We start from the raw sequence: 26,447 nt of genomic DNA on the forward strand, positions 1-26,447 counted from the left end.
CTCTTTCTTCTCTCCTTTTTTTTTTTTTTTTTTTTTTTTTTTTTGCGGTACGCGGGCCTCTCACTGCTGTGGCCTCTCCCGTTGCGGAGCACAGGCTCCGGACGCACAGGCTCAGCGGCCACGGCTCACGGGCCCAGCCGCTCCGCGGCACGTGGGATCTTCCCGGACCGGGGCACGAACCCGCGTCCCCTGCATCGGCAGGTGGACTCTCAACCACTGCGCCACCTGGGAAGCCCTCTTCTCCTTTTTGAGACTAGGTGATGGGAACGTAAGGGCTGTAGTTCTTTTTGTTTTTTAACTTTTTTTAAAAAAAACATCTTTATTGGAGTATAATTGCTTTACCGTGGTGCATTGGTTTCTGCTTCATAACAAAGTGAATCAGCTGTACGTACACATCTATCCCCTTATCCCCTCCCTCTTGCGTCTCCCTCCCACCCTCCCTATCCCACCCCTCTAGGTGGTCACAGAGCACCGAGCTGACCTCCCTGTGCTCTGCAGAGCTGTAGTTCTTATCCCACAGGGAGAAGGGCCCTGACGCTCTGTTCATTTATTTATTTATTATTACTTTTTAAGTTCTTTTAATGTTAATTTTTAATTTTTTAAAGTTTATTGGAGTATAGTTGATTTACAATGTTGTGTTAGTTTCAGGTGTACTGCAAAGTGATTCAGTTATAAATATACATATATTCATTCTTTTTTAGATTATTGTCTTTTAGATAGATGTTATCATAGAATTTTTTTTTTTTTTTTTTTTTTTTTTTTTTTTTTTTTTTTTTTTTTTTTTTTTTTGCGGTACGCGGGCCTCTCACTGCTGTGGCCTCTCCCGTCGCGGAGCACAGGCTCCGGACGCGCAGGCTCAGCGGCCACGGCTCACGGGCCCAGCCGCTCAGCGGCACGTGGGATCTTCCCGGACCGGGGCACGAACCCGCGTCCCCTGCGTCGGCAGGCGGACTCTCAACCACTGCGCCACCAGGGAAGCCCTATCATAGAATATTGAGTAGAGTTCCCTGTGCTATACAGTAGGTCCTTGTTGTTTATCTATCTTATATATAGTAGTGTATGTGTGTGTTCATCCCAAGCTTCTGATTTACCACTCCCCTGCTTTATTTTTCAACCTATTTTCTCTCTTTTGTGCAGATTAGAAATTTTCTAATTTTCCATTTTACCGCGTACCGATTCTTTCCTTTGTCCCCTCCTGTCTGTTGTTGAGCCCATCAACTGAGCTTTTCATTTCCATTATCGTATTTATTTCAGTTTCAAAATTCCCATCGGGCTGCTTCTCTTTGCCGAGGCTTTCTGTTTTTCACTTATTTCAAGTGTTTTGTGATTGCTCATGGAATTATTTTTATCTCGGCTGCTTGTATCTTTGTAGGATGATTCTAATATCTCTGTCATTGTGGTGTTGGCTTCCATTTATTGTCTTTTGTTCTTTCAGCTCGAGATCTTGTTCTTGGTGCGATGAGTAATTTTCTATTGAAAGCTGGACATTTTTGTATTATATTATGAGACTCTGGATCTTATTTAAGCTTTGTGTTTTAGCTGTTTTTTTCTGACACTTCCCTGGCAAGAAAAAGAGGGGGGGACATCTCTTTGACACTGCCAGCAGAGGAAGAAGTCCAAACTCCCCATTTGGTCTCCTGAAGGGTTTGGGTCTCCTGGTTACTGCTGGGTTGGGCTTTTGCCTGAAATATCTTACCAAAATTTCTAATTTCTAAAAACTCTGTTTTCCTTCTATAACAGAGTACATGAAATCAAATATTTTCATCAAAATTTTATTAAGGCAAATCTCATTTTATCGTTAAATTAGTAGCTCTATTCAAAAGTACCAACCCACTTCTGCTCTCATTTTCGGCTCACTGTCTACTGTATAAACATAAAAATAATGCTGACTAAAAATTAAAGTGAGAAAACTTAGACATTGAAGTTATAGAAACTATTCTCCAAATTGACAGCAGACAGGATAAAAGTTGTATTTGCCACAGGGTTTTTTGTTTCTATGTGTTTTTTAATTTCAGCAAACGAATGAAACCACAACCCACCGACTTTTGTCGACACAAATAATCCATAAATAATCTACTATAAGAATAGAAATGAGTTTTATCTGAGTCCCACTGAGAACTATAGCCCGGTAGACACAGATTCAAGAAGCACTTGAACTGTGTTCTGCCCGACTACAAAACGGGGGCAGCTGACAAAGGCAGAACCCACAGAGTTACTTACGTAAGTTGTTCGTCGAGAATTAGGATGGAAGCTGGGAAGCAGCGAGGGAGCTTGTTAAGCGGGGATCGGGTGGGGTCTGAAATGGTCGCACACTCAAGGCGAGACCTTTGAGGCCACGAGGCGGCAGCTGGCAGCCGCTGGCAGGTACTGTTTTGAGAGCAGCTGGTGGTGTCCCGAGTTTGATACAGTTCAAAAGTCAAGTTCTTTAGTGATGCAGGAATGTGTCTGAAGCCAATATTCACAGCGACAACCGGGCTCCATTTCCGATGCCTGAACCACGGTTACTCCATTTTGTGTTTTTTGTTTGTTTATTCCATTTGACAAAAATGTGTATTATCATATTCAGTTGAAAAGTAAATACAAAGTTGTGCATGTGCTTCGTGTATAACAACGTCAGCATATAGGAGACTCAGTAAACGCTTGTTGAATGTATTCATGAATAACGTAGAAAACCTGCATGCCCATGGGCAGAGATCAAAAGATCAATATGTAAAATGATTAGTTGTAATAGGATTCTGGCCTTTTCCTCTTTCAGAGTCATCTTTAATTTGTATATTTTCAGCTCTTCCAGGTTTGAGTACTAGCCAGCTGCCTATCTCCTTTTTTTTTTTCTTAATTTGTATTGGAGTATAGTTGGTTTACAATGTTGTGTTAGTTTCTGCTGTACAACACCCATTTTGATTTATCGATGCAGCCTTTTCTTTAATGGTTAAAGCAGATGTACAGTACATGTCTGATGGGCCAGAAGACAGGCTGTCCATTAGCATCAAGTTCAAGACAAATCACATACAAGCTAGAACGACTTCCCCGTACCTCAATGTATAAAACTTTCTTCCGTCACTTTAGATACTTTCATCTTCAACATACTTTTCAAAAGTTAATAAATATGTTCAATATAAAAAGCTTTAAAAAGTTATGTTTGCCATTTAAAATGTAAGTATTAAGAAAGCGCTTTCCTTTTGAACTATGAAAGTAAAATTTTTTGTAAGCTTCTGCAGCCACTACACAGATGCATAATTAAGCAGAAGAAATGAAGACGCCTTGCTTGAAAAACCTTTGCCCTTGCCTCATCAGGCTTAAAGAATCATGGAATCGGGATTGTGTCCTCAGAGAGTAATCTACCTATGCTAAATAGCTCCCATTTCTAGAACTTCACTAAGAGTTCCATAAAAAGCATTATGGGAATTCTAATACTTATAAATATATAATATAAATACATTTAATATTGTTATACGTGCCCTGTATTGTAATGCAAGCATTTGTACAACTTAGGAATGGGAGACAGCATCAGTTAAAAAAAAAAAAGAAACACTATTTGCTACTAGTAAGATAAAAATAATTTAATGAGAGAATAAAGAAGGTAGGGAATGAAGGCTTTTTTCCCCCTCCCTCAATTCTTTTTGGCATTTGGAACATGTGAAAATTCTATGAGTTTGGGGCCTCTTCAATTTAGTTGATTTCACCTATTTGTAAGATTTACTATTCAACTATTGCTGTAATTCCTGCTTTGTTGACTATTTAAAGAACATGAATTGAGTTACTACCTCCTGAGAGGATATAGCACCTGCTTTCAAGGAATTTACAGTTTGGTCAGAAAGCCAGACGCGTAAACAAGTTAAGTAGGGTGAAGAGAGGGTGGGGGCAGTCAGAGAAGAAACATGACAGGAGAGGAAGCAGGATCTGCTCCTGGTAGAGCAGTGACCTCCCTGGCCTCACACGTTTATGTGTTGTGTCTCCTACCCAATGCCTTCAATCATTTATATTCACTTATTCAGCGCATGGTTTTCAGGAAATGCTATGGGACACTTACATCACAGAAACAGAGGCATTTCTCTCGTTTCACACATGCCCCTTATCTTCTTCAAAATTGTATTTCCAATGTGGCCTGTGTGTGCTACTTTAAACTATTTTGGTATTTTTCGCTCATAATTTGTGAAGAGGAGAGAATCAGAGTAATTATTTAGGTAGATCAAAAAAATATTTTGATATCTGTTTCCCAAATATTTCAGCATAGAATTTGTAGGAGAATTATCTTAATTTGAGGGCAAAAGGAAGTAAGAAGAGAAAAAGAAAACCCACATGATTGGCCAGAGGAAACCCAGAAGAAATGCCCCATATAAGTGATTCAAACTACCACAAAGGCGTGACTCTCTCTCGAGTCTATCTGTGTGTGTCTATTCACCCGTACTATTTTTCCTCCAAATAAACACTTTGTTTCACTTAAAAAAAAAAAAAAAAGGAAAAGAAAGAAAGAAAAGGAAAGAAAGAGAAAACCCAAGAGGTTAGTATTATACTAATTTTCTCAACTAAATTTTGAGTGGCCCCATTTCATGAGGCTCTTGCAATTGCTGCAGCATGCAGTGACAGAGAAGCACCATGTAGTGTTTAATGCTTATCCCTCTCAGGCCCCCCTCCCACCTTCTCCCCATGCTCTAGAGCGTGTGGGTCCAGGGACACTGACCTCTGTGGGCTGCATCCACAGCCCCCCTTGCCCTTTGGCTTCACACTGAGTTTGGCCAATGGGATGCTGTGTAGAGGTCAGAGGACAGGAAGGGAGTGAGGGGTGTTTTCTGGGGTCTCCTCCCTGTGGAGCCAGGAGGTCCAGCTGCGTCTTTCTCCCTTAGGGAGGTCCAGCTGCACAGCCCTGACCCCGAGACTGCTCCCTCTGTGTCCAGGGAACCCGGCCCTTGTTCATCCTTTCAGGCCCGTAGGAGGTGATGCCTCCTTCTTTTTCTCCACTGAGGCCAGCTGCAGGATACATTTTTTCTTACTTCTTACCAATTTTCCTAAACATTACCTACACCTTTCATGGTCCTCTTGTTAAGACTCCTCAAAGGACTTCTCAAACTGAGTGTGCCATTTGATTACGGCTGGGCCTGGAACATACTCTAAAGGGTATCTCAACAAGAATCCCCGAGTGGCTGTCTGGAGTGTGCCTTGAGCAAACTTGAAGTGTAGACAGCCCCATTTCTTAGTTTTAAAGGGTTTCAAGTTAAAAGAATAGACTAATTACAATGGAGACATTCTATTTCCTAAGAATTATGGACTCATTACAAATTCATGTACCAGACTTTATGTTTCAACTTCATTTTAATTTGAAATAAACTTTAATTATTTAAAAGCTTTGCTAGGAAGATCATAAAATATGAATGTAAAAAGTTATTTCACACTATGCTAGCCGTGGTGACTATAACTGACCCATAGGAGAATGCCTGGCGTGCAATAAACACTTATCACATGAAGGATTCATTTGTAATACAGAAGTACAAATTCTAACTTAAATTAAGTGAACGTGTCTACAGAAGAAAACAACCTTCAGAAAATTACATTTCATCAGAGAATTGAAAATGTGATATTTTAGACAGGCTGCCTTATACCTGTCTGTACCTTATCAGCGGCTGTCCCTGGCCTGATAAATGAAAAGAAAATGGACAGCTCAGCAGGAAGACGGGTGGACACAGAGCAGCCCCTGGGTTTCTGTGACGCCACCTCCTTGGTTTATCACAAACTGGCTTGAAGCAATCGCGATGCAAGACGGCCAGCGTGTCACTAACACACTATCAAGAGCTATCAAGAACTGAAATTGTAAGTGTTAGCTGGTAAACAGACGTGTCCACAGTTTAGAAAAATATCCGGCAAGTCGGACAGCTTTACTGAATGTAACTTCAATGCTTCCTTGCATGATCTATAATTTTTTAGTTCTAAGAATTTCCCCATGTATGACTTATTTATAAGGGTCCCTGGATAGCATATTTTGCTTCCTGGCCTTCTACGGCAATAACTGAAGGGGAAAACCAATCTGGAGGAGTAATTAGGAGCAAGGGCTGGTGTGGTCTGGACCCTCCCACATCCGCTTACCACTTTGTGACCTTCAACCCACGCTCTCTACACCCCAGTGCCCTCATCGGGAGGAGGTAGTCACAGCACCAAGCTGAGAAGCAGACGAGCTGACCCAGGCAAACCCGGCACTTCACAAACATCCAATAAACGTTAAGTGTCTTACCAGAAAGAGTTTTCTGCCGCTGTCCCTCCAAGCACGCCCACTTTCCTTCCGGCTATCACAGGCCGTGACATGAAAATATCCATCTTGGTTTTAATCGTCAAAAATGTAAGACTTCTCGTGAGACAGAGGAAGACAAATATCGTATGATATCGCTTACATGAGGAATCTAAAAAAAAATGATACAGATGAACTTATTTACAAAACAGAAGCAGACTCACAGACTTGGAGAACGAACTTCCGGTTACCAGGGAACGGTCGGGGGGAGGGGTAGCTAGGGAGTCTGGGATTGACATGTACCCACGGCTGCATTTTAAATGGACACAGCCAACCAGGACCTACTGTACAGCACCGGGAACTCTGCTCAGTGTTATGTAACAAGCCAAATGGGAAAAGAATACATACATGTGTATCTATAACTGGGTCACTTTGCTGCACACCTGAAACTAACACCACATTGTTAATCAGCTATACTCCAAAATAAAATAAAAGGTTTAAAAACATGTAAGACTTCTTGACCATTTTTTAACATGAGCTAGTCCTGACACAAGTCGAACTTTAGAAAAAAACATTTTACAGGATTTCTTGACTGTCTCCCTCGGGCACCTACACTGCGGGCAGGAAATGGGGGGGGGGGGTCCTCCACGCACACGATGTTTTCCCAGCGAAGCCGCTGCAAAGAGCGCTGGCTTCCCAGAACTTCTCGTGCAGTGTGGTCTCAGGGCGCGATGCCGCGGTGCCCGGAGCTTCTCCGGGGGCAGCTGAGGTGTGTGCGTGGCACCGTCGTTGATTCTTCAGACCTGTGCGATGCGGGGCGGGCGCAGGTCATCTGAGGAGAGGCGACCCAGGGAGCACGGCAGCAGAGCTCCTTCAAATCACAGCGAAGAGGGAACCAACAGCCACGTTGCTTAGAGATGGGAAGTTCCGAGTGGTGGGTTACCATCCGCATACAAGGGTCATCGTGCCATCGTACACCTCTTCCAGTTCTCAGCATTACGTTCTAAGCAGCTAAATAAGAACCTCCGTGAGTTATCAATATTACCTCTGTGTTTTCACACATAAAAGAACGCAGATGAACGACAACAGCCTTCGGTTTCTATTGAAGCTCCAGGACCTTTACGTTACGGCAGCGCCGGCCACGCGTACACTGCCTGCAAGCCGAGCTGGCAGGGAAGCTGTGAAAACGGCCGAGCCTGCAGGCAGCCTTGCACGTTACCCGGCCGGCCGGGAGTAACCACGGAGAAACACAGACGACGACGAGCAGCCGGGACCCCCCCGAGCGTGTGCCGCACGGGCAGCACATCCGTGGCTCCACTGGAGGGCATTCTTGCCTCAGCGTTTTCCCACTACCCAGCTCGGTGACTGAACATCTGAAGACGTCCCTCGCGCTGCAACACCTTCTTTGAAATATGTGCAATGAGAAGCATCGCCCGAGAAGGCTCACGATTGACTCAGTAGCATCCTCGGATCCAGTCATTTGCGTTCATGGATTCATCCACTCCTGGGTGCTTGACAGTCAAAGCACAGAGCTGGAGTCTACGTTCACCTCTCCGAATGGGCCCTGAACAGTCCCGGAGGTAACGGTGCCTGTCACAGGCCCTACGAACAACTCTTTAGAGGCTGACATATAACGACCTTAAAGATGAAAGGTCATTTCGTCTTTCAGAGGCTGATCAGAACTCATTCTCTGCCGCTGTAAAGATGGATGTGATTTCGATATCCTCATCGAGTAATTTGTTTTCTGAGATACACAGATTAATGTCGCCCAGGGTTAATCTCTAGGAGGCTACTTTAGCTAGTCCCATATTTCTGGGTGTTGGATAGGAGAGGCTCCCTCAAGTCTTTACTGCCTCCTTAGGGCTCTGTTCTAATCTCCGGGAATTGTCTCTTGAAAACTTCACCAAGAACCTCTTCATCACAAATTTAACAAGTTCAAAATAATCCCTTACCTTCACCTCTCACATGCCACGTCCTTCATCTGCTAGTTCTTTCTGGTCAAAAGTTTTGTTTTTCTTTTTCCCTATATCAGTGGTAAATGGTGCCCCATCCTCCTGGTCTTCTGGACTAGGAATGTCAAAATTATCTCTCCTCAAGGAACACCACGCACTCTCACGCCTCATTCTTTTGTTTGTTCGTGCTCTTTGACCAGGACTGTCCCTATCCACATCTTATCCTCATTATATCCTTTGAAAACCAGCTACAATGCCACCTCCTCAGTGAAGCCTCCCCTGATTTCCCCTGGTCGGCAAGAACAATTCTTCTCATGGACTTCCACCAGACTTTGCCTCAGCACTACTTCGTCTTTATTCTGGTACTTTACTCTTCGCTGCATTTTCTTAGGTGTGTTCTGTAGAACGCTTGTCTCTTGGAAGCATCCAATAAAGAAGTGCTTTCAGGTAACGAAAGTCTATAGAATTCTGCCTACTGCTGTTTGAATTGGAGCTCCTGATTTACATTAGCGTACTAAGGATTCCGCGAGGACCTGCAATAAGAAACTTATTTGGCCTTCACTTTCTTGTTCTGCCATTTTTCACTTATGATCTATGACAAACTTGCAGAACTCTTTTGCCTTGTACAATAGCTGCTTTCTCGCTGTCCTATTTCTCAGTATTCTATACATCGTCTTATGCATTACGGTTCCTCAGTGATTGTTGTATATGCTATGCATTCCTCCACACTCCACACTCTGAGACAAATCTCAGACAACATTTTGGTGGTATTTTCTTCCAGCAAACCCTGCTAGAACTGGAACCAGGCCATCAGGAAGTAAAGGAAATAAATTATTCAGCTACAACCAGAGGGGGCTGACTGAGAAATTAGGACTGCTTGGGGCCACTATTAGTGAGAGAGGAGAGGACGATGAATAAATAACACCACAGGATTTTAAATGGAACAATTACAAACCCTTGGATGAAAGAAGACATAAACACTTTAAGATTCACTACTCGAAGGCTTCCCTGGTGGCGCAGTGGTCCAGAGTCTGCCTGCCGATGCAGGGGACGTGGGTTCGAGCCCCGGTCCGGGAGGATCCCACGTGCCGCGGAGCGGCTGGGCCCGTGAGCCGTGGCCGCTGAGCCTGCGCGTCGGGAGTCTGTGCTCCGCACCGGGAGAGGCCACAAAAAAGGTTCACCACTCGAACTAAGCCTTAGAGCGTTCGTTCTACTGGATAAAGTGCCGATGAGTCAGCCAGGTCAGAGAAGCGCCCAGCCTCCTGTGGCTGGTGGATTCACACGCCAACCTGGGATAACGCCTAACTGGCCACGAGTTGGCGGGTAAGTGCCTTGTGCATGTAGGTACCACATTCCAAGACTTTAACTCTACTGTTATGTGAGTCTGTGTGCTACTGACCTGCCTTCCAATACGATTATGAGGAATCATCCTCTTATTGACATATTGAATTAGTGTGGTACGTTTGTTACCACTGATGAACCAGTATCGATAAATCATTATTAAAGTCCACAGTTTACATTAGGGTTCACTCTTTGTCTGTTTTTCCCCCCGAGATTTGATTAATAAACTCGGTGACCACTTTGCTCTGATGATCGTTTCCTTTCGTGAATCTCTCAGGAGTATGACGCAGAAAAATCAGAACGTGCGGTCATATGTTTAGTATAATCAAAAGCATTTCATTTTAAAACACTAATAACCAAGCAGCTCTAAGAAGGTTTATTCCAAAAAAATGAACACAGAAAAATGTTGCAACTGATTTTATTATGGGAAATATCTTCCAAAGAACAACTGTGTAAACAAACCAGCATTGTGCATATACACTTTTGCCCTCAGACTTGAGGCTGTCAGGATCTTTATCACCCATCACTCAGTCTTAAAGATGCTCTTGGCACACAGGGTTTCAATATGAAGACAATTTTTGACCAATTTGTGTTTATTATCTTATTATCCTAAGCTATAAAAGCAAACTGATACCAAGAGTGGTATTTGAGAAGAAAAGCATTGCCTTCTACCCTTTCTGGGTTCTTCTGTCTGGTCTAAGAATTAAATTGACGTGAGACAGATTAACAGGAGAAAACCAGATGTAGTTACGTATGTACAGGGCCCCCGTAATATGAGGCCGCATATGTGGCACCTGAGAGGAGGAGAAGGGGGTGCAGGGGGGGGACTTCAGCGGGGAGAAGGCAGTTCACACGGAGGCGGGAAAGCAGATGTTTGGTGACGGATGCTTGCCAGGCCCACAGGGACAGTGTGACACACAGAGGACTCTGGTCTCCCGGCCCCTGTGCAGCTCCCCCCAGCGCCGACCCGTGTGCTTTGTAGATCTCTGGTGACGGTGCCCTTCCCGGACCAGGGCCTCTGTCTGAGTCCTTTAGGCAGTTGAGGCGCAGGTAAAAAGACAGACTTCCTATCGTATTACCTAGGATTTCCAGTACAATATTGAAAAAGAGTGGTGAGAGGGGACATCCTTGCTTTGTTCCCAATCTTAGGGGGAAAGCATGTAGCTTCTTATCATTAAATATGACGTTACCTGGAGGGGTTTTTTTTGGGTAAATGTTCCTTATCAAGTTGACGTTCTCCACTATTCCTGCTGAGAGTTTTAGCAGCATGAATGGGTGTTGGATTTGGTCAAATATTTTTGACGTTTCTATAGATAAGATATTTGATTTTTCTTCATTAGTCTGCTGATGTGATAGAGTACATTAACTGATTTTCAAATGTTGAACCAAGCTTGTATACCTGGGATAAATCTGACTTGGTCATGTTGTACAATACTTTTAATACATTGTTGGATTCAATTTGCTAATATTTTGTTGAGAATTTTCATCTATGTTTGTGAGACACATTGATCTGTTGTTTTCCTTCCTTATAATGTCTTTTCCTGGTTTTGGTATTAAGGTAATGCTATTGTCACAGGATGAGTTCTGAAGCGTTTTCTTTGTTTCTATTTTCTGGAAGAGGTGGTAGAGAATTGGTATCACTTCTTTCTATTGTTTTTGTGTTTTCAGTTTCATTGATTTTGACTCTTTTATAGTTTCTTTTGTTCTGCTTACTTTGGATTTAACATGTTCCTTTTTTTTTTTTCCTACTTTCCTACAGTGGAAGTTTAGATTATTGATTTTAGATATTTTTTCTTTTCTAATATATGCATTCCATGCTATAAATTTCCCTCTCAGCACTGCTTTCGCTGCATAGTACAAATTTTGACAAGCTGTATTTTCATTTAGCTTAAAATATTTAAAAATTTCTCTTGAGACTTCTTCTTTGCCCCATGTGTTATTTAAAAGTGTGTTGTTTAATCTCCAAATATTTTGGGATTTTACAGCAATCTGTTATTGATTTCTAGTATAATTCCATTTTGGTCCAAGAGAAAACTTTATATTGTTTCTGTTCTTTTAAATTAGTTAAGGTATGTCTTATGGCCCCAAATGTTTTCTGTTTGGGGGAATATACCATGAGCTTGAGAAGAATATGTATTCTCCTGTTCTTGGAGTAAGTACTCTGTAAGTGCTGATTAGATCTAGGTGATGAATGGTGCTGTTCAGTTCAACTATGTCTTTACTGATTTTCTGCTCGTTGGTTCTTCTGTCAATTACTGACACCGGGGTGTTGAAGTCTCCAAGTACAATAGTGGGTTAGCCTATTTCTTATTGTGGTTCTATTAGTCTTTGCTTCCTGTATTTTGACTCTATTGTTAAATGCTACACATCCAGGATGGGTCTGTCTCCGTGGAGCACTGTCTCCTCTATCTTTATGTAATGCCATTTCTTATTCCTGACAATCTAGCTGGGTCTGAAATCTGCCACGCCTGAAATTACCATTGCTATTCCAGATTTCTTTTGGTATATCTTTCCCCATCCCTTTACTTAAATTTTTTTTAATTGTGGTAAAATATATATTATATAAATATGACATTTTCTTTCTTTCTTTTTTGGCTGCGCTGTGCAGCTTGTGGGATCTTAGTCCCCCCACCAGGGATCGAAGCCACACCTTCAGCAGTGGAAACACAGAGCCCTAACCACTGGACCACCAGGGAATTCCCTAAATGTGACATTTTAACTATTTTAAGTAACCAATTCAGAGACATTAATTATATTCACAACATAGTGCAACCATCATCATTATCTATTTCAAAACCTTTTTTTTGTAGCCATGGTTTTTAATTTTTTCCAGTGTTATTGAGGTATAATTGACATATCACATTCTGTAACTTAAAGGTATACAACATGTTGATTCGTTACACATATATTGCAATATGATTACCAGCATAATGTTAGCTAACACCTCCATTATGTCATACAATTACTGTATCTTTTTTTGTGTTGAGAGCACTGACATTTATTCTCTTAGCAACTTTTAAGTATATAGTATAGAATCTATGATCAGTTGATCAATACTATCTATCCCCAGAACTTATTATCTTCTAACTGGAAGTTTGTACTTTTTGACCAACATATCCTCATTTCCCCCTTTGCACAGCTCCTGGTAACCACCATTCTACTCTCTGCTTCTATGACTTCAGCTTTTTTAGATTCCTCTTATAAGTGAGAGCACACAGTGTTTAATTTTCTCCATCTAATTTCACTTAGCCCAGTACACTCAAGGTCCATCATGTGTTCGCAAATCATGGGATTTTGGTCTTTCTCATGCTGAATAATACTTCATTTTATATATACATATATATATATATGTATATATAAAATGTGTTTGTGCTTTAGGTGTCATAACCAAAAAAATCATTGCTAAGACCCATGTCAAGGAGCCTTTTCTTATGTTTTCTTCTAGGATTTTTACAGCTTCACATCTTACATTTAAGTGTTTAATCCATTTTGAGTTAATTTTTGTTTGTGGTGTAAAATAGGGACCTAGTTTTATTCTTTTACATGTGAATATTCAATTTTCTCAGCACCATTTATTGAAGAAACTATCTTTTTTCCACTGAGTGTCTGTGTTCCCTTGTCCATTATTATTTGACCATATATGTGTGAGAACCCAAGCTCTCAATTCTATTCTATTGGCCTATGTGTCTGTTTTTATGCCAGTACCATACTGTTTCGATTATACAGTTTTGTAACATAGCTTGAAATTCAGAAGTATAGTACCTCCTGCTTTGCTCTTCTTTCCCAGGATTGCTTTGGCTATTTGAGGTCTTTTGTGATTCCATAAGAACTTTAGCATTGCTGTTTCCACTTGTGTAAAAAATGCCATTGGAATATTGATAGAGATTGCATTGAATCTATTGATGGCTTTGGATAGTATGGACATTTTAATTAAATTAATTCTTCTAGAATATGAACATGAGACATTCATTTATTTGTGTCTTCTTCAAATTCGTTCATCAATGTCTTGTAGTTTTCAAGATCTTCCACCTCCTTTGTTAAAGTCTTTGTCTTTGAATTTCAACGGTTTTATTATAATGTGTCTTGAGGAAAGTCTGCTTGGATTAAAATAATGTGGTGGTCTATTAGCTTTGTGGACTGCAATGTCCAAATCTCTCCCCAGGTTTGGGAAGTTCTCCGCCATTCTTTCTGTAAATAACCTTTCTGCTCCCTTCATTCTCTTTTCTTCTGGAAATTCAATAATTCAGATATTCGTTTTTCTGATAGTGCCCCATAGATCATGTTGGCTTTCTTTACTCTCTTTCATTCTTATTTTTCTCCTCAGACTGGGTTATTTCAAAGTTCCTATCCTCTAGCTCACTGATTCTTCTATTTAGTGTCCTCTATTCCATTTTTCACTCCATTCATGAATTTTTCAGCTCCAGAATTTCTGTTGATTGTTTTTTATGGCTTTTATCTCTTTGTTAAATTTCAATCTTTTTGTTCACTTTTGATTGCATATTGTTTACTTCATTTCATTCATCTTTCTCTGTTGTCTTGTAGGGCACTGAGTTTACTTAAAACAGCTATTTTGAGTTCTTTATCAAGTAAATCACAGATCTCCATGTCTTTGGGTTCAGTTACTAGAAGATTATCATGATCTTTTTTTTTTTTTTTTTTTTTTTCTTTGCGGTACGCAGGCCTCTCACTGTTGTGGCCTCTTCCGTCGTTGTGGAGCACAGGCTCCGGATGCGCAGACTCAGCGGCCATGGCTCACAGACCCAGCTGCTCCGCGGCATGTGGGATTTTCCCGGACTGGGGCACGAACCCGTGTCCCCTGCATCGGCAGGTGGACTCTCAACTACTGAGCCACCAGGGAAGTCCTGTCGTGATCTTTTGTGACTTCATGTTTCTTTGATTTTTCATGTTCTTTGGAGTTTTGCATTGTTGGATTCAAATTTGAAGTAGCAGTCACCTCCTCCAGTTTTTACTAAATGGCCTTCAGGGCAGCAATTCCTTTCACCAGTCCTGCTGTAGATTCTGAGGCTTTCTCTGACCTTGTATGGATACACCTGCTTCTCATTTCTTGATCCCTGCCCTCTTATGGCAGAAGTCTTAAGCTTCTGTGTCTTCTCTCAATCCTACCAAGCACCAGACAGGTCGCTGGTAGCCTCTGCTGTCTCCCTGAAGGTGGTACGCAGCCCACGTTTGTGATTTCTCCTTTGCCTACAGACCCTGGCCCGCCTCCTGCCTGTGTCCCCCACCTACCAGAGCTTGCTCAGCCCACCGTACGCACAGGGAGCCCACTGCAGAGTGCTAGGAGCTGTGGGGCTGCCTGAGGGTCACTTGGGGAGTGGGGATCTGTGGGTGGTGTTTCTCCTGCATCTCATGGGCAGGCTTCCTGACCGGGTCCAGAATGCAGTCAGCAGGGAATCTCGTATACCACTCTCTATCTGCTCCTTCCTCCACCATGGCTCTCCCTCTTTAGTGTTCTGGATGCTGCAAGAGGAAATGAGTCTCTCTGGCAGCATCCTGCACAGTTCAGGGAGCCAGGAGTTCACTCACTGGCTCTCCCTTTCCCTCAAGGGAGAAATCACAGGCCATCTAGTTTAGCCCTAAGCTGTGCAGCCTTGGGTGTGGGGTGATGCCAGCAAAGATAAGCTGTTCCTTTTACCCTCTAATGCGTCCAAGCTTGTATTTTTTTTTTCCCTCCAGTGCAGTGCTGGCGCTTCTCTGGAAACCTTGACTTCTGCAAAAGCTCTCTTGCCTGAAGGTGACCACCCACGTCAGCGTTCTGCAGAAGCTCCCAGGCAGTGGCCAAGAGGGGCTGGAACCACCTCACAGTGTCCTGTAGGTCCCACATCTGGTGCCACAGTCTGTCTGCCTATCACCTGATGCACCAGCCCGTGAGATTCCTTCTGGGTCCCTTGGTGTATGGGTGCTTGGTTCCACAAATCCCACAGAGGCACTTCTGCTTATGGATGGATGCCAAATTTTTGTTGTTGAAGGGGAGAACAAACTAAACTAAAAGTACCATTAGCTCTAAAAAGACCCAACAACAAAAAATTCTTAATCTTTTCAAGTATTTAGAGAGTACTTAAGTTTTACACATCACAATAACCTTATATATCCTTTAAGTATCTTTTGGCCTGCAAGTTCCTCTTTCTACATCTTTTACTTGCATCTAGTATAATTTATGACACATAGATGATGCCCAGTATATGACAGGTATATAAAACTGACTTTAGAAAAAATCAAGACCATTAATGAAAGGGTAATCCCTAAAACACATACAATTAATTCCAACTCCAAAATCTGTATTATAAACTGTCACAATAAACTCACTGATGGATGGACCGTAGTTCAGGTCCCAAACGTATTCCATGATAATACTAAGAGAGACACAACTGGTAGCTGTAATAATATCAAACAAAGGAGGCTACATACAAGAAGCAGTTGTAGCCCAGTTAAAGAAGAATATTTTACAATGGTGAAAGAGTCCACTTCATGGAAAAATAGGACAATCTTAAATCTGTGTGCATCGAATAAAACAGCATCAAATTATGTAGTAAAAACTGACAAAATTAGAAGCATAGAGAAATCCACCATCACTGATACTTTTTAACACATCTATCTCAAAAATTGACAAACAATCAGATAAAAAATACTGACAGAGAGAAGATTTAAACAACACAGTAGGAAATTTGACTAGCTGACGTTTGTAGGGTGCAATAGTCTACACCCAACAACTGCACCCAACAAATGTAGAACACACATTATTTTCAAGTAAACATAAAATAATTAGAGAACTATTGGGCAATGATTCAACAAAAGCCAATTAATTGAAATCATACTATTTGTACTGTGTCCCCATGCAATTAAGCTAGAAATCAATAACTAAAAAGCTAGAAAGTCTCCAAATGTTTGCCAATTAAACAACTACATACATATATATGTATATATATACATATATATGTATATACACATACATACACACAGATATATGCATATGTATATACATGTGTGTATTATATATACATTATATATATTATATATGTACATATGTTTCTTTTTTGTTTCCCTTAACATCGTACGGTGTTTTCTCACATATTTTTGCTCATGGACATTGACTCTCTTGACATGTTCTTCACACAAAGCATGAAACTGCAGGGAAGCCAAAATTATACAGATTCTAGTAAAAGGAGAATTGAGTGGGTAAAGGAAAGCATCTGTACCGTTGCCCATTCCAGGCTTCCTCCACTGGCTCCTTTGGGTCTCTTTCTTGGTGTCTCAAGCCCTCTCCTTTCCCAAGGCTTCATCAAGGATCGAACGTGCACTTTATCTGGGCTTTGGCCTGCTCACGTGAAAGGGAAATTTCTTGGAGGGAAGCAGGATAGAAGCCCATGCTTTAATTTGCTGGCTCTCCCAAAGGAAGAGCCACTCGGTCCTCAGAGATGAGGTGCCCAAGGTGAGGTCCTCTTAAGTGAGGAAGACTTGGAGGCTCCCGGCGCCCGCTCCGGGGCCTTGGCAACACTGAGGCGACCGCGGGGTAGTTCTCTTCAGGGGAGAATCGGAAACACTTTATCTTTATGTATATATTTATGTATATATTTATAAATATATATGTATTTTTTCCCAGAAAGCCTTGAGTATCTCAGAGTGTCGACCATGACGTGTTCCTAAAACCCTATAACCTTGTGGAGACCAGAGTCATAGAAAACGGGTGATTTGCATTTGAAGACTGCGAGCACGTTCCCTCTGTATAACCTTGCAATATGAATGTAACTTATAACATTTTAAATTACCTAAGCCCACTGGGGGTGCGGTGTTAAAAAAGACTGGAACGGGAGCCTTAACTGCCTTGCGCCCCTTTTCAAATAGACCCGGCAACAGCCTACCTTTGCTTTCCTTTCATTTAATTCTTAACAGGAGCGCTTTTCATGAACTCAAACGGAGTGAGGTCACACTGGCGGAACGAAGAAAGTTACTCCTTAACTTTCGGGTGATGCCGTTCTCGGTTCCGGGCTGCTCTGCTTGGGGCGGGGCGCTGGGGGCGGGACGAGCCGAGACGCGGGAGGCCGGCTCCGGGCGCGCGCAAGGGGCGGGGCCGCGCGGCCCGCGGGCGCCGCTGCCTGCCCCGCCCCGCCCCGCCCCGCCCCGCCCCGCCCCGCCCCGCCCGCCCCGCCCCGCCCCGCCCCGCCCCGCCCCCCGGAGCGCTCCGGGAGCCGCAGGCCCGTCCCGGGACCGGCCGGGGGAGGCAGAGGTTGCTGTTGGGCCCGCTCTTACCCGGGGCGCACGGAACCGCGGGGCCCCGAAGCTGGCCGCTGCCGGGCTCGCTGGGGTGACCGGGGCCTCCGGGGGCCGGGCGGGGGCCAGAGCTGAGCCAGTGGGTTTGTATTTTTTCCCCTAAGGGTCACGTTTGCTGGAGCCAGCGGGTCAGAATAAGAGTTCAACAGGTGGCAGAAAGTAGTTGTTTGAACAAAACCCTGCCTCCTCCAAGCTCTGGACCCTAAATCCCCGCCCTCAACTAGAAAGGTGTTGACCAGGAGCTGAGATGCCGAGATAGTTACAGGATTAGATGTTGTTGAAGTTGGAAGAGACTGAGAGTTGACTTGGTCTAATCTCTTCATTTCAGACATGGGGAATCTAAAGCCCAAGGAGGAGAGGTGATGGAGGTTGCTTCCCATGGAAGATTAATAAAAGAATCTACCACCTCGGGAAAAAACAAAACAAAAAACAGGTGGCAGAGAGCGGTCACGTGGGGCAGGTTGGGCGGCGAGCCGCCCCCTCGCCTCGGAACCGCCCTACGGTGCTGCCCGTCGTCGACGAGCCTAACCGGCGCTCTCAGCTCGGCTCTGCGGCCCCGGCGTCCGCGGCGCCCGTGCGCTGAGAGGCCGGCGGGAGCGCGCCGCCCCGGGAAGGCCGGAGACGGGCTCGGAGCGCGGCCGCGAGCGCCCCGGCGCGGGTCGGGTCCCCGGAACCGCGGAACCCCGCAGCGGGGCGGCCGAGGGGACCGAGCCCCTGGCCCCGGCCAGGATGCACAACGCGTCGTCCTGGGGCCCGGAGCGCGCCAACACGTCGTGCCCCGCGCCCGCGCTCGGCTGCGCCAACGCGTCCGGCCCGCTGCCGCCGCCGCTGGCCGTGGCCGTGCCCGTCGTGTACGCGGTGATCTGCGCCGTGGGGCTGGCGGGCAACTCGGCCGTGCTGATCGTGCTGCTGCGGGCGCCCCGCATGAAGACCGTCACCAACCTGTTCCTCCTCAACCTGGCCGTGGCCGACGAGCTCTTCACGCTCGTGCTGCCCGTCAACATCGCCGACTTCCTGCTCCGGCGCTGGCCCTTCGGGGAGCTCATGTGCAAGCTCATCGTGGCCATCGACCAGTACAACACCTTCTCCAGCCTGTACTTCCTCACGGTCATGAGCGCGGACCGCTACCTGGTGGTGCTGGCCACGGCCGAGTCGCGCCGGGTGGCCGGCCGCACGTACGGCGCCGCGCGCGCCGTGAGCCTGGCCGTGTGGGGGGTCGTGACGCTGGTCGTGCTGCCCTTCGCCGTCTTCGCCCGGCTGGACGACGAGCAGGGCCGGCGCCAGTGCGTGCTGGTCTTCCCGCAGCCCGAGGCCTTCTGGTGGCGCGCGAGCCGCCTCTACACGCTGGTGCTCGGCTTCGCCGTCCCCGTGTCCACCATCTGCGTCCTCTACACCACGCTGCTGTGCCGGCTGCGCGCCATACGCCTCGACAACCACGCCAGGGCCCTGGAGCGCGCCAAGAAGCGGGTGACCGTGCTGGTGGTGGCGATCCTGGCCGTGTGCCTCCTCTGCTGGACGCCCTACCACCTGAGCACCGTGGTGGCGCTCACCACCGACCTCCCGCAGACGCCGGTGGTCATCGCCGTCTCCTACTTCATCACCAGCCTGAGCTACGCCAACAGCTGCCTCAACCCCTTCCTCTACGCCTTCCTGGACGACAGCTTCCGAAGGAGCCTGCGCCAGCTGCTGGCGTGTCGCGCCGCCGCCGCCTGAGCCGCAGCTTCGCCCCCCGCCCGCCAGCTTCCCAGAGATGCGGGTCCTCGGACCCCTGCCCAGGCCCCGCGGACGCGGACGCGCTTTGGCTGCGCCGGCCCTTTCAGTGTACCAAGCCCTCCGGCTGGTGCGGGGGCGCGCAGGACAAGGGGACCGGCCGAGGCGGCGCAGAGCGCACAGACCTCTCCCTCTCCCTAAGGCCCAGGGGCGCCGAGGCGACCCCCGAGCTTGACACGGAGGGGAGGAAGGGGAGAAAAGGGGGCAGTACTGCGGCGACCCTCTTCCGGTCCCCCCGCCTCTCGCCCCGGCCGTCCGCAGCCCGGCTCTTCGTGGAGCCCTCGGCGCCGTCAGGGGGAGAGGCCCCCCGATGCCGCGGGCGCCCCGGCCTCGCCTCCGCGCTTGGCTTCTCCGGTTTCCCTCAGCGACCCTTTGGGCTTTAGCTCAGGCTGCCTGGCGCGCGCCGCCACCTTGTCCGGGCGCTCCCACGCCGCGGAGAGACAGACAGCTCGGGTGGCGGGTCAGGAGGGAGGGAGAGAGGGAGGGAGGTTGTGTGTGTGTGTGTGTGTGTGTGTGTGTGTGTGTGTGTGTGTGTGTGTGTGTGTGTGTGTGTGTGTGTGTGTGTGTGTGTGTGTGTGTGTGTGTGTGTGTTTACGCGCGCGTCTAGCAGAGGCCGGGGCTTCGGATGCAGGAGGATGGAAATTGGCTGTGATGCCTACACAGCAGTGATAAGAACGGTGACAACCCCCTTCCTGTCCCAGCCTCTTCTTTCTTTGCTTTTCCGCTTTCCCACCCGCGCTGTCCCTGCGGGGACCCGGCCGCCGGGCTCGGGAAGGGCCTGGAGGCAGATCCCCGGCCGGGTTGAGGCGCCCCCTGGCGGAGCCAGCTGCGGGCGCCGAGCATCCAAAAACAGCGCTGGGTGTGCAGCTGAGCGCAGCTGCGAAACCGCTCTTTCCGTGGCTCGGTTACTAGCCATCGCTTCTCTCTCCAGAGGGTTCTCTCTCCACTCCCCCCGACACACTCCAACGCCCCTCTGCCCCCGTTGACCTAGTACAGCTTGGAGCAGCTCGTTGCAATTCTTAGTGTGCACATTGCTTTTGAAGACCGAGAATTTTATGTGTGTCCTAATCTCACACGTTTTGGGGGAGTTAATGAGACGAGGAGATGCGTATCCATCCCTCCTCTCCCTTTCTCCTCGTATTCCTCATCCTCTTCACCTCAGGGGACCCAGGGAGCTGAAATGACCGACGCCCCCATGATAACCTCTCCTGATTCCCTTTCCACAGGGAAATGTGGATTATTTGTACTTTATTTCTTAGTCCCAGACGGCAAGTGGGAGATGTCTGCTCTCACAAGGGAGACCAGACAGCACCCTATATTTTATCTCTACTTCTGGGAGACAAAAGTGGATTAAGAGAGAAGGACTGACATTGGCTTTGCCTAGCCATCTGCAGTTTGCACTTCAGACCTGAGGGCAGAGCTTTAACCAGACTACAGTCATTAATGAAGTGTTTTAAAAGATATTTTTTCCCCTTTGGGATGAATTCCAAACAGGAATGAAAATTTCTAAAAGTATTTGTTTCCCAGGGTCAGTGTTATGTGTGATAAAAATTATGAGTGGTGCTGGCAGAATTTGTTTACTTAGTTTGGTGGGTATTAACCACATTCTCAATTACTTAGCTTAAAAATACTTATAACAAAATAAATGAAAAGGAAAAACTCTCCCTTGGGTTTTTCCCAAGGAAGAAGCTAACTCCCTTGCTGATTTTCATGAATAAGAATTGCTTCCTTAGCTCTCAGAGTAATTAGGAACAATACGATAATTCATAGCTGTCAGCTTAGAAAATGTAAATTTAGAAACCTACCTTGGGTGACAAATAATAGTAAAATTTTCAAAACATGGTTTTCCATCTCCAATGCATTGTGTGTGTGTGTGTGTGTGTGTGTGTGTGTGTGTGTCTGTGTGTGTGTGGTATGCGGGCCTCTCACGGCCGTGGCCTCTCCCGTTGCGGAGCGCAGGCTCCGGACGCGCAGGCTCAGCGGCCATGGCTCACGGGCCCGGCCGCTCCGCGGCATGTGGGATCCTCCCGGACCAGGGCACGAACCCGCGTCCCCCTCATCGGCAGGCGGACTCTCAACCACTGCACCACCAGGGAAGCCCTCCAATGCATTTTGAACGATGTACATCGTGGCATTTGAACAGTCCTCTGCTGGTGGACTTCAGAGGCCTCTTGGAATTCATTTTAGTATCTTCAAATTTCTTGGAAACATTCTATTGATTTTCTTTATGACTCACAAAATTATTTTGTGAATCCTCAGTATATTTTCAAAATTAAAAATTTAAGCTTAGAGTAACTACCACATTCTCTAAGGTAATGGACAGAGAGTGAAGTGGATATTTGGCCGCAAACACAGACAGGTGTGATAATCTGGATTTGAAACCTCATCTGCCTTCGTAAACTCAGTGGCTGCACTTTGACATCTTCTGAACACAGATCAGGGGAGAGCCGTGTGATCCACCTGTCCACGGCAGCATCCCTCCCACAGATCAGCCTGGCTGTCTTGGAATCTACCAAGAGGACTGCTGGGAAAACACAGGACTGACATGGCTGCATTGTCCACACAGCAAGGCATGGATTGGCATCCTAGTGTGCGTGTGTGATTAAATGGGACCCAGTACTTCAGTTTCCTCCTGGCTTTCTAAATTATTGGATAGACTGTTGTATCATTACTTCTAGGTTGTTGCCTTCTTATTAGCATGTAGAAACCCAGATTGTAAGTCTCAGACTTCCTTCTTATGACTTGGGTACTGGGTAGAATAAATATGCTGATAGCCATGCCAAAGTAGAATTTACTTACATCATTGCATTGCAAAGCTTTTAACTCTGTGTTTGATTTTTGCAGTCTTCCTGTAAACTGTGTTGTTTGGTTATACCACTTCTGATATTTTAAAATGTCCATTTGGTTTTACTTAACTTAGTACAGTTATATAATGTATGTGCTTAGGCTTTCTCTTGAGAAATGCAGAAACCCTTCTAGTCCATTGCACAGAAGCTCTGTTTAAAATAAAAGCTGAAACAGTCTGTGTGAAGATTCTATTTCCTGAGAACATGGGATCCATAATTCAGTCACCTTAGTATTTATGCATCATTAATTTTATTTTATTATAAATTTATTCATTTTATTTATTTATTTTTGGCTGCGTTGGGTCTTCGTTGCTGCACGCGGACTTTCTCTAGTTGTGGCGAGCAGGGGCTACCCTTTGTTGCGGTGCGCGGGCTTCTCACTGCGGTGGCTTCTCTTGTCACAAAGCATGGGCTCTAAGTGCACAGGCTTCAGTAGTTGTGGCACGCAGGCTCAGTAGTTGTGGCTCGCAGGCTGTAGAGCGCGGGCTCAGCAGTTGTGGCTCACGGGCTTAGTTGCTCCACGGCATGTGGGATCTTCCCGGACCAGGGCTCAAACCCGTGTCCTCTGCATTGGCAGGTGAATTCTTAACCACTGCGCCACCAGGGAGGTCCGAATGCATCATTACTTTTAAAAATACTGCCTTCAGGGAAAACTTATCTAATGGATAAGCAATGCATAAATAGAAGTACTTGATAGGATAAGGTTAAGAATGAAATCCCCCCCCCCTTATTTTGGTTGATTGTGAAAATGATGTCAAACTGCTGATTAGCACAAAAACCCTAGTACATACGCTGGACAGAAAAAGGATAATAAGCTTTTTATCGTATTCATTTCTTGAAAATTTGAGCAGCTTGTGTGGAGAGTGAGAAGGGAAGAGAAATTGCTTAAGTTGGCAGCACACACATTACTATTTCAGCTAACAGAATGCAAAGATGTGGTACACAGTGTGCAAAGGTAGAGAATCTCACCAACAAGACCCTCGACTTCCAGAAAACTCTCCTTTCCTCAGCAGCATGCTGGGAAAACAACGGCAAACAATGTTCCTCCTAGATGGCCATGATCTCCGCTTATCCAACTAAGGAAGACATCAAAGAATGCTTCCCTTAATGCTCTTTTACTAGGATGGCTTCGGGTCTGGCACTTTGGTTCCCATTTTATATACAAAGTGAGATACAGGAAGTGGGTCGTTTTGGCGAGGACCACAAAGACCAACCAAGACCAGTCAGAGCCCATCTGGTTCCTATTCTAGGAATTGTCTCATCCCATTCCAGCAGAGATGAAATTGGTTGCAATGTATAATTTGAAATTATTAGACCATAGAAAACGTGGATCAAGCCAGATATACCTACTAGTACTCCATCATGTGGTACAAAGGGAAGACACGTTTTAATAATAAAACTTGAATCCTAACTCAGAGTCTTTAAAGGGTATGGTGTTGTTAAAGTTTATATGAGAATAAAATTTCCTTGACCAGAGCTGGCCGCACGTAGTGTTCAACTGCAAATGCACCAGGTACGTTGTAATCGGCATGCTTTGTGCGTAAGGACCTGTGGCCCAGGTGCGCCATTTAAGTAGAACAGAATGTTATTGACACTTCTATTTATACAGAACAGAGTTTTGCAGTGGATGATACCGTCCTTAAAATTAGGGCAAGGTACATTTATTTGTACCATATCTCACAAGGTTACACAAAATATCACATCAATTAAATGAAAAAACAAAAAGATGGGGAGAGGGAGGGAAAGTTAAAATGGCACCTCTGAGAAACATCAGCGTGGATGAGCTGTGTGTCTCCCACCAGCCAGAACAGGATTTCTCTTTTGGGAAAAATCCCTCCTGGCAGGGACAGAGGTTGCCAGGTTTACACCTCAATGGTTTAATTCGTTGCTCTTAGACATTATTATTATGAGATTTGGGGGGAGGGGCGCTGTTGGCACTTCTGGACGCTAGTTGTGTTCAAAGGGTCTCTTCACTCGTTCTGTTTTCAGACTTTACTCCATCTCCCTATTTTTGTTCCTACACTTGGTTCCTGTCTTCTCCTGCCTGGTTCCCTGTGTCCAGCACACACCTGGGTCCAGTTTCTCCAGAGCAAGAACTTCTGCCCCCCACGGGGTGGGGAGGGGAGTCACCCAGCTGCGGGGGTCAGATGTGGCATCCCAGCTCTCCTTGTACGCTTCCATCCCCTGTGTGGGACCCTGCAGCTGCCCCGACTCCCAGGGCCTTGGGGCCTCTCGGGGGCTTTGGAGGCAGATCAGCCGGGATGGAGCCCGCATCGCCCCCATTGGCACTTCTCCCGTCTGCTGCCTGGAACTGCTCCTTCCTGTCCTTTCCAACCTGCTGACGTCTCGTCTCTGCCACCCTTGATCCAGCTCTCTTTGTGCATTTAAAAATTACTCCCCTACTGTTGTAACAGGGGCTTAAGAGAAAATAACAAGAATACGTATGAACGCCATCATCTTAAACTGCACTCTGTGCAGTTTATACATATGTGTCCTATGCGTATGTATATACACACACGTGTACCATATATACACGTGTGTGTATAACAGGTTGATGAAATTTTAGTAAACCTGCTTATTGAGAGGAACTCAGTAAGAAATCAGTTCCTTGGAAGAAGCTTAGTGTATAAAGGTAGACATATCATCCAAATGTCATGGAACGTCTGGAATGAAAAGCAATCGAAAATCCTAGTTTTCTCTGACAACAAGCATTCTGGTATCTGGAGATACCTACACGCAGTCTGTCGACAAAGCATAACCCACTTGAAGCAGAGCTGAATCTCCGTGTAATTCAGCACCACCCACGTGCCCAGCGGACGTGGCAGGACTATTCAGATACCGCCAGGCTGCCTTTGAGACCCATGAAATCAGGTTCCCTGAGGGGCTCCTGGCAACAGCATGCCCCTCAGTTGACATGTCCCCATGGAGAACAAATGCTTGTCGTCTTATGTCACTGGGATATGTGACCTTATTGAGGTGAAAGCTGATGTACCAGACAAGATTTTATTTTCTCACCTATCATTACATAAATAACTGATTTGGGCCTGACTTTTTTTTTTTTTTTTTTGCGGTACGCGGGCCTCTTACTGTTGTGGCCTCTCCCGTTGCGGAGCACAGGCTCCGGACGTGCAGGCTCAGCGGCCATGGCTCACGGGCCCAGCTGCTCCACGGCACGTGGGATCCTCCCGGACTGGGGCTCGAACCCGTGTCCCCTGCATCGGCAGGCGGATTCTCAACCACTGCGCCACCAGGGAAGCCCTGGTGGTATTATCAAGGAATCAAATTTAGCATGACTAATGACAGGACAACCTGACATTAAGTGCTGTGTGATACTGTGCACTGTAACTTATACATACATGTATGTATATATACATACTGTGTGCTCTAACATATATATACGTGTATGCATACACACATACCGTGTACTATAACATATAGACACATATTGCATACACACATAATGTACACTATAACATATACATACATGTGTGCATACACATATACTGTGTACTCTAACATATATACATGTATGCATACACAAATACTGTAATTTAATCAGACATTTGACTAATTTCTGGTTAACGGAGAAAAACCAAGAAAGGACACCCGAGAAAATATTTGAAGAGATTATAGTCGAAAACTTGCCTAACATGGGAAAGGAAATAGCCACCCCAGTCCAGGAAGCACAGAGAGTCCCAGGCAGGATGAACCCAAGGAGAAACACGCCGAGACACAGAGTAATCAAATGGACAGATTAAGGACAAAGAACAATTATTGAAAGCAACAAGGGAAAAACAACAAATAACATACAAGGGAGCTCCCATAAGGTTAACAGCTGATTTCCCAGCAGAAACTGTGCAAGTCAGAAGGGAGTGGCACGATATAACTAAAGTGATGAAAGGGAAGAACCTACAACCAAGATGACTCTACCCGGCAAGGATCTCATTCAGATTCAATGGAGAAATCAAAAGCTTTACAGACAAGCAAAAGCTAAGAGGATTCAGCACCACCAAACCAGCTCTACAACAAATGCTA

General features: G+C 45.6%; 2 protein-coding genes across 2 annotated transcripts in view; one reads left to right on the plus strand and one right to left on the minus strand.

The window, feature by feature from the left end:
• Positions 1 to 6,224: 6,224 nt before the first annotated feature.
• The window catches only part of OPRK1 (opioid receptor kappa 1), a 108,264-nt gene continuing 88,041 nt past the window's right edge, over positions 6,225 to 26,447 (minus strand). The window contains exon 5 of the mRNA XM_067017562.1: positions 6,225 to 6,389. Coding sequence (XP_066873663.1) covers positions 6,321 to 6,389 — 69 coding nt within the window. The 3' untranslated portion in view covers positions 6,225 to 6,320. The remainder of the gene's footprint in view (positions 6,390 to 26,447) is intronic.
• NPBWR1 (neuropeptides B and W receptor 1) lies at positions 18,526 to 20,020 on the plus strand. Its single transcript, XM_059043545.2, has one exon. The coding sequence runs from the start codon at positions 18,526 to 18,528 to the stop codon at positions 19,507 to 19,509; it is 984 nt and encodes a 327-aa protein (XP_058899528.1). The 3' UTR covers positions 19,510 to 20,020.

This window comes from Kogia breviceps, chromosome 17 (assembly GCF_026419965.1).
Source record: "Kogia breviceps isolate mKogBre1 chromosome 17, mKogBre1 haplotype 1, whole genome shotgun sequence".
Taxonomy (NCBI): domain Eukaryota; kingdom Metazoa; phylum Chordata; class Mammalia; order Artiodactyla; family Physeteridae; genus Kogia; species Kogia breviceps.